Source organism: Prosopis cineraria, unplaced genomic scaffold (genome assembly GCF_029017545.1).
Source record: "Prosopis cineraria cultivar Desert tree isolate PC_DT_omini unplaced genomic scaffold, ASM2901754v1 PC8, whole genome shotgun sequence".
Lineage (NCBI taxonomy): Eukaryota > Viridiplantae > Streptophyta > Magnoliopsida > Fabales > Fabaceae > Prosopis > Prosopis cineraria.
In genome coordinates, this window is record NW_026555339.1 from 31,657,283 (window position 1) to 31,666,425 (window position 9,143).

At 34.5% G+C, this 9,143-nt stretch overlaps 1 protein-coding gene across 1 annotated transcript; it reads right to left on the minus strand.

Annotated features, from left to right (window-relative positions):
- Positions 1-1,652: 1,652 nt before the first annotated feature.
- LOC129317533 (uncharacterized) lies at positions 1,653-2,510 on the minus strand. The gene has a single exon (XM_054961846.1). The coding sequence runs from the start codon at positions 2,508-2,510 to the stop codon at positions 1,653-1,655; it is 858 nt and encodes a 285-aa protein (XP_054817821.1).
- Between the last annotated feature and the right edge of the window lie 6,633 nt (positions 2,511-9,143).

Sequence of the window (9,143 nt, forward strand, 5' to 3'; positions counted from 1 at the left end):
ATTTCTTGTAAATAAATATTAATAATAATCACAATAATAAAAGCGGTACTAACATATGCCCTCACACTAGGTAGAAGATATCATTGCTTTATGTAATCATTTCGTTTAACCAACTTGTTCTCAAGATTTAGTGGCAACACATAGGATTGGTGGATAACAGAATCTAGTGCAACTCGGATAAGGTACGTGCCTCTGATTTCATCTAACATCCCAAGAATAGAACCTTTATTGTTGAAATTTGTGGGAATAAGGGAGAGAGTCTTGTATCACATGTAAAAAAGTATAATATAAAGTGTTGTGTCTCTAATAAGGCTAATTTTACAAACAAGAAAGAGTGCAATAAGGATTATATAAAAGATTATACTTCATGAAAAGTTAGTTTACCGACTAAATAAACTACTTGGAGTCACAAGAAAGAGAGGAATTTAACAGGAGGAATCTCAAAAGAATAATAATAAAAAATGATTGGAATGAAAGAAGTCTTTCCATTGGGTCCTTTACAACATTTGCAACAGACTTATATGTCACTATGAATATATGTTGTAAGAATTGATTATATGAAGCATCTATCCACCTCATTCTAGTAAGATACCAGCCTTTCTAACTCCTTAATCAACATTTCAGTTGGCCATAACTTTTGCTCAAATCTTCCCTTCTTTTGCCTTATCTTTTGCCTAGGTGCCGTTTTTAGGTTTTCTACCTAGCAGGCTTCTCTGTTTGATCTTTTTTTTTTACCTTAACTTTTGCCTAGGTTCCCCTTTCGGGTTTTCAATCTAGCAGGTACTTTAGCCTCAAGCAAAATATCTCTTCACAGCATCTGAGTTTATAGGTTTTGACAATTCTTGGCCTTCCATATCTACCAAAATAAGGGTACCTCCTGAAAAGGCTTGCTTCACAATATAAGGGCCTTCGTATGAAGGAGCCCATTTACCTCGGCAATCTTCCTGATTCAGGAGGATTTTTTTCAAGACTAGGTCCCCTGGCTTAAATTCTCTTAGACGCAGCTTATTATTAAAAGTTTTTGCCATCCTCCTTTGGTATAATTGTCCATGACATATGGTTACTAATCGCTTCTCTTCTATCATGTTCAATTGTTCAAATTGAGTTTTAATCCATTCATCTTCTTCTATCACAGATTCTATGACTACCCTTAATGAGGGTATCTCTACTTCAATTGGAGTCACAGCCTCCATGCCATATACCAACGAGTAGGGTATTGCCTTAGTTGACACACGCATAGTCATGCGATACCTATAAAGAGTATAGGGAAGCATCTCATGCCAATCCTTATATGTAATTGTCATCTTTCCAATGATCTTAATATTTTTATTGGCTGCCTCAACCGCCCTATTTATTTGAGGTCGATAAGGTGCTGAGTTATGGTGTTTAATCTTGAATTGTTCACACAACTTTTGAACTTCAATCCCATTCAAATTAGGTGCATTATCCGTAATAATCCTTTTTAGTAGGCCATATCTACAAATAATGTTTATTTTTAGAAACCTAAGAAAAGCCTTCTGGGTAATGCTAGCAAAAGAGGCAACCTTTATCCACTTTGCAAAATAATCGATAGCTACAAGGATGAAATGGTGCCCATGTGAGGCCTTAGGATTGATTGGACCGATAACATCAAGTCCCCATAAAGAGAAAGGCTAAGGGGTCACAAGATTATGAAGCGGTTGAGGTGGGGCATGTACTCGATTAGCATAAACTTGGCATTTATGACACTTTTTGACATCTTCAATGCAATCTCTTTCTATAGTTAGCCAAAAGTAACCATGTCTCTGAAATTGTTTGGCCATAGTATGGCCATTAGCATGAGTTCCACATATTCCTTCATGAACCTCCTCTAAAATTTTTCGTGCATCCCCTGAGTCAACACACCAAAGTAGTATACCATCAAAAGTTCTTTTATACAGTACATCCCCACTAAGGAAGAAATTCATTGCCATACGTCGGATAGTCTTCTTGTCATTTTCCATTGCTTCCAAAGGGTATTCTCTGCTTTTTACATAAATTTTTATATCATGGAACCATGGATGTATCTTCATTTCATTTTCAACATTCAAGCAATATGCAAGATTAATTTTAGTCTCAATCCTAATTGGTTGAACGTGAATTCCACAATCCAACTTAACCATGATAGCTAGTGTCGCTAAAGCATCTGCGAATTGATTCTTATCACGAGATAAGTGGTGGAATCTCACCTTGTCGAATTTATTAATCAACTGGGTGAGATATTTTTGATATGGGATTAACTTGGAATCCTTAGTTTGCCACTCGCCGGTTGCTTGATAAATAACAAGAGCGAAATCTCCAAAAACATCAAGTTCCTTAATGCCTAATGTCACGGCAACTTGTAAGCCATTTAAACATGCTTCATACTCAGCCATATTGTTGGTGCAGTCAAAACCTAATTTGATAGTTAATGGGAATTGTCTGCCTTCTGGGGATGTCAACACTGCTCCTAATCCATTTCCGTAAATGTTCGCTGCCCCATCAAAATACATCTTTCATTTCTCTTCCCCTCGTTCTTCCTCTTCTGCCACAAGAACATCCTCGCCTGGGAATTGAAAACTTATAGGTTGGTATTCCTCCATTGGATTTGTTGCCAAATAATTTGCAATGATATTTCCTTTAATTGACTTATGAGTCATGTATTTCACATCATATTCCGAGAGTATCACCTGCCACCTAGAAACTCGACCTCACACGTGAAGACTCTCAAAAATATATTTTATTGGATCCATTCATGAAATCAACCATGTGGTATAATACAACATGTATTACCTTAGTCGTCGAGTAACCCATACCAAACCACAACATGTCTTTTCAATTAGTGAATAGCGTGATTCACAATCAGTGAATTTTTTGCTCAAATAATAAAATGCCTTTTCCTTTTTACCGGCTTCATCAAGTTGTCCCAGCATTTCACCTATAGATGTAGGTCTTATAGTTAAGTAAAGAATCAAAGGCCGACCAGGTGTTGGAGGTACTAATAGTGGAGGGTTTAATAAATAATCCTTAATCTTGTCAAAAGCTTGTTGACAATGTTCATCCCACGTGTCAGTATGACTTTTTCATAATAATTTAAAAAGTGGCTCACAAGTAGCAGTTAGATTGGCTATGAATCTGGATATATAATTCAGGTGCCCTAAAAAATTACGAACCTCTTTCTTTGTTTGTGGTGGCCTCATGTCATGAATTGCTTTGACCTTGTTAGGATCTACCTCTATGCCTTTATTACTGATAATAAAACCTAATAATTTTCCCGATAAGGCTCAAAATATGCATTTATTAAGGTTTAACCTAAGCTTGTATTTACGCAAGCGTTCAAACAATTTTTGAAGAACAACTACATGGCTTTCATCTTCAGCAGACTTAGCTACAATGTCATCCATATACACCTCAATCTCCTTATGCATCATGTCATGAAACAGTGCTACCATGGCTCGCTGATAAGTTGCACCTGCATTCTTTAATCCAAAGGGCATCACCTTATAACAAAAGGTACCCCAAGGTGTAATTAAAGTAGTTTTATGTTTGTCCTCCATATGCATAGGAATCTGGTTGTACCCTGAATAACCATCTATAAAGGAATACCTATAACTGTGTGCTGTATTATCTACAAGCACATCAATATGGGGTAAAGGAAAGTCATCCTTAGGGCTAGCACGATTCAAGTCCCTATAATCCACACACATTCTAACTCATCCATCCTTTTTTGGTACTGGAACAATGTTTGCAACCCATTGTGGATATTTGACTACTTTTAAGAATTCGGCTTCCTATTGTTTCTTTACTTCTTCTCTAATTTTAAGTGACATATCAGGGCTTATTCTTAACAATTTTTGCTTCTTAGGTTTACTATCAGGATGTAAAGGTAGCCTATGAGCAGCAATCTTTGAATCAATCCCTGGCATATCCAAGTATGACCATGCAAACACATCAAGGTACTCTCGAAACAAACTAATCATCTCTTCTTTCTCTAGATTATCAACAATTTTTAACTCCTTTTTATCTTCCTCCGTCCCTAAATTTACAATTTCAATCGACTCCTTGTGTGGCATGATGCCTCGTTCGGAAGATTCTATCATTTTTGCAAAGATTAGGGGCATTTCTTCATCTTAATCAGTTTCATAATCATATGTATCCATAGTGAAACATGGTTCATGCAAACTATGCTCAGGAACTAATGAATTAGACAGGAGTTTCGAGAATTCTAATTCCTTGGAAAATTATCGTGCAAGGTGAATGAGTATTTATGCGTATAAGGTGAAAATAAGAATATGAGAAAAATACTATGGATGGAGAGAGAAAGAGTGGATAATGAATGAAATAATGGGGAGAGTGAAGAGAGAAAACAAAGAAACAAAATATTGCATTCATTATTTAAATAAAGTTTAAGAGTACACAAATTAACCTAAAAAGTGAAACAACACATTGAAATATTACTTTAGTGACATAACATCAACAATCTCCTTAGATTCCCAGTTGCCCAACTCTTTTACTAGTGCGTCTGGCTGTATCCATACTTCCTTTGTATTCTTCACTCATCATAGCTATAAAACCATTTAGATTGATTATCTTTGTAGGTGATGGAAACGTTTCACGAATATGTGGGATTTCTTGCTTATCTTGCTTCCTTCCTTTCTTCAACTTCATTTGCCTTGTCATTGATGCTTCTAAAGAAGGCTCATATCCTAGACCTTGACATTTTGGGTTTTCTGGGAGTACTATTGGTTCTTTTATCCCTTGCAACTTTGTTCCCAATCTTTTTCCCGATTTAAATCTATGGTTCTTCATGATCTTAGCCATGATTTGATTCACCTCCTTACTTGACTGGTCAATCTCAACAAACTCAAAGTTTTGATATGCACTTTTAAATGATTGCTCAGTATTCTCAATAGAAGGCACCGCACTTAGCTTACTAATTATTAGTTCTTCTTCTCCTCTTATGGTAATAAGTCTTCCATCATTAATGTATTTGAGTCTTTGGTGTAGAGTCGAGGGTATAGCCCCAGCATCATGAATCCAGGGTCTACCAAGTAACATGGTATATGCAGCATCGATGTCCATAACTTGAAATTCTACCACGAAAGTACTTGGTCCAATTTGCAATGGGAGGTAGACATTGCCTACAACTTCTCATCTTATCCCATCAAATGCCCTAACTACCATGTCGCTATGTTTCATACAAGATGCATCAACAGGTAAAAGTTCCATGGTAGATCAAGGTAAGACATTTAAGGCAGAACCCCCATCAATCAATACCTTGGCTATTACATAACCATGGCACTTTAAAGTAATGTGGAGTGCCTTTGGGCGTTGAGAAGCTATCGGGAAGATATCATCTTCGGAGAATGCAATCAATGTAGAGTTTTTCATAGCATTAACTAGATTAACCACTTTCTTAGGAGTATGTTTGGGGACACATAAGCTTCATTTAGAACCTTTTGTAAAGCCTTTCAATGTACTTCAAAACTGAAAATGAGGGACAATATTGAAATTCGTGTTGGGGTCTTATTCAATTGTTCTATAATGTTATATTCGCTTTGTTTCATAATCTTTAAAAATTCATCGGTCCCTTCTTCTTTGCCTTTCATGGTAAATTCTTTAATGCCTGAGCTTTCTCCAACTTTTAAACCCTTACCCCCTAGCGTATAGGTTTCGTCGGTGTAAATTCGACTACTTCGTGTAATTCCACCAACAGTAATGTCAACATTACTAGCTTTGTTTAGTATCCCTTAATCGTGAGGGCCTTCAATTCTTAAGCCATAATTCCAGGGTACAGCATGATTGCTATGATATAGGAATGGTGCTGGTACGTGAAGGAGAGCAATAGGTTTCTTGTTACTGACATTATGAGATGTTTTGCCAATAAGCAAAAAGGATTTTTCTGCTGATTCCTTCACTTCATAAATTGGCTTATTTATCGAAAAGGATGAATTTTCTCCTTCTGTAGCTTGCAACTCCTTATTGATTACAAAATATGTAACCTTCCCATCTAATGCACATACATTTCTCGTATTTTTTTTGTCAATGACCACAATCCCTAATATCATCATTTTTTGAGCTAACTCTTTGAAAGGAATATATTTTTCAATATCATGACCTATAACCTCTTAGTGATATTCACAAAAATCAAACATAGCTCGAGAAGTTCTTTCATTACTCCCAAATCTTTGCTGGATGTAGCCCAATTCTCTTAAGTGCTCATACAGCTGCTTCATGGTGCAAGGAATGTCCTCTACTGCTTTTGAGAGGCTAATGTCATTATCTATCATGGCAACTGGCTTTCCTTTCTCATGCTCAGGTAGGGGATTGGTGGTGATATTAGGATTGCTACCTGTCTTGATCCCAATATGATTGTTATCTAACAGAAGAAGCACATGTCTTCTGAAAGCATCACATTTGTCAATAGAGTGGCCAGCCACCCCCATGTGGTATTCACATGTTGTGTTCGGATCATACCAAGCTGGGAAAGGTAGTTGGAGAGGTTTAATAGGTTAAGGTCCCATATGTAACACACCAAAAAAATTTTTTTTTAAATAATTTAACTCAACCATAGTTGGGTTACAGCCACCCAACACATTTTTATATCAATAATTTCAATATAAAATATTTTATAATTGGCTTCAACTCACACACTATAACATTTCAGATAAATTTTTACCTCCCACATGCCATTAGGCTAAATCACATTTGTCCATCCTTATACTCCCAATAAGTAAACTAAATCACATTTGTCCATCCTTATACTCCCAATAAGTAAAATAAGCAATTTAGTCAATTTTCAACACAAGCCAGTTATTTGGCCTTATAATCATGCCATTTTAACTAATCCAAAGTAAACCAAATATTAAAATTACAGTCATCCAAATTGTACCAAAAATAGAAATAGTTTGAAAGGCATGATTACATTTATATATTCATATAATTGACAATAAACAAAAAGCTCTAATATTGGCAATATAACACATTATAAATCATAAATTAAATACCCAAAAGAGACAGTGGATCTATACTACTAAGCCTCTGGGACTCCTCCACGTGTCACTCGTGGCTCTTCTCCTAAAAATTGTTAACCACATAATGAGACTCAAAAGTCCCAGTAACCAAAGCCAATTTATGATAGTGTATACAAATAGTTAAGTGTGTGCTTACTAAGTGAGAATTAAAAATAATATAATTCCAACAAATATAAGAAATATTACAATACACACAAACAACCATCCTTATATCCCTCCATTAACCTCGAGCCGTAGCCCTCACTCGGTACTAAATTACCCGGCCAAAGGTAGATTAGCCCGAGCCCTTATAAGCCACCTATTGAGCTCCAATAGGGGCGTACCACATGGCACATAAATACAACAATAATAGCAAGTCTCCCAACACCTCCCACAATAATCAAACAAATTCATAATAATATTGCACAATATACAATATAAAAAAATTCATAATTTTCTCAATAATCACCCAATTAACATGAAGTAACACTAATCATAAATTAAAAGCATGGTTACCTTGTTGCTTTTTTAATAAATTATTCCTTAAAATTTCTCTCTCACCACAATCTTCACCAGTAATACAATCTACAAATAACATATTATTTATAAATATTAGTTTCAATTTTTGAAACTAATAAAATAATTCTAATAATAGAATTAAAAATATAACATAATTCCTAATCTCAATCTTAATACAAATCTATAGTTAATACTATTAAGTAAAATTTTTAACTCCTCTTTTAATTATCAATAAACATTAATAATCTAAAAATCTAAAAATCAAATTTTAAACTAATTTCTATTATCAAAATTTTCTTTTTATTTTATAAATTCGCACCTAAAATACCCAAAAATTAAAAATTGAGTCTCTAGCTTAGAATTATAATCCTATAGCCATAATAATTCATTTCTCATCCCAAATAATCATCTAAACCTCAATAAATCAACATATATTTTCAGATCTAGTTTAGAATTTGATCCATAAGCCACAGATTCAAAGATCATCAATAAATTTATACTCTAGAACATTTATTATACTACTGACAACCTCAAAAATCATATTTATTCAACATAAATTCATCCCTCTTCCAGATCTTAAATTTTCTACCACTACAAACTCAGAAACTAAAGAAGAAGAATGACTAAAAAAAATTTTAGAACACTTACTTAGTCTTGAAAAGCTTAAAATCACACCCTAAATATCCTATTAAAAACTCTTACCTTAAAAACTCAGATCTCCCGCACCGGCGACTCACGCTCACTCTGCCTCAGCTCGCGCACGAAGGAATGAATGAAGGAACGAAGGAAACAAGTGAGTTTTTATAAAAATTCAGTGGGTCCCACATCTTTTTTTATTATTTCTTCTTTTCTCTCTCTCCTTTTTTTATATTATTATTATATACAATGATTGCACTGAAAGCGCTCACGTTTTCTTCCTTCTTTCCTTCCTCTTTCTCATACCTTTTCTCTTTCTTTCTTTTTATAATAATAATAATAATATTTTAATAATATTTTATTTATTTATTTTTTTAATTAATTAATTTTTTAAATTTTTTTAATTTAGAATTATATCCTAAATTAGATTTAATAATCATTTTCTACTAATTTGCTTACCTCTAAATATTTTTCAAAATTTTTATTAACTTAAATTAACTATTAAAATTTAAATTGGGATGTTACACTATAAGATTCTTTGCAACTAAATCTTTATACAACTCTGTCCGTGTAACATTAAAGTTTGGTAATGGCGCTCGTCCCGAGGCGGCCTTACTGGTCTTGCTCCAATATGGTGTTATTACCCATTTGATGATTAAATTGAGCATTTGGAGGAGTATGATAAAAATCTGCCCTTGGTCGTGTTGAATCAAACCGTGCAAAGTTGTTTGGTTGGGAATACAAAGGGTTATGGACGCGATTGAAGGATTGTTGGTAGGGTTCTTGCACATAATTAATGTCTCCCTCCTTTTTCTTCCCCACTTGTGCTTTCTTGGCTTCTGAGGGTGTATTTTCTAATCTTCCTCTCTGTATGCTTGTATCAATTCGTTCACCTACTTCAATAAGATCAGAAAAATCTTGAGCCTGCATTCCTAACATAATCTTATGATAAGGATCAGCTAGAGCATTAATAAAATA

Bases quoted from the DNA above. Each gene is read 5' to 3' on its own strand.
- LOC129317533 (XM_054961846.1), bottom strand. From the start codon at position 2,510: ATGTATTTTGATGGGGCAGCGAACATTTACGGAAATGGATTAGGAGCA.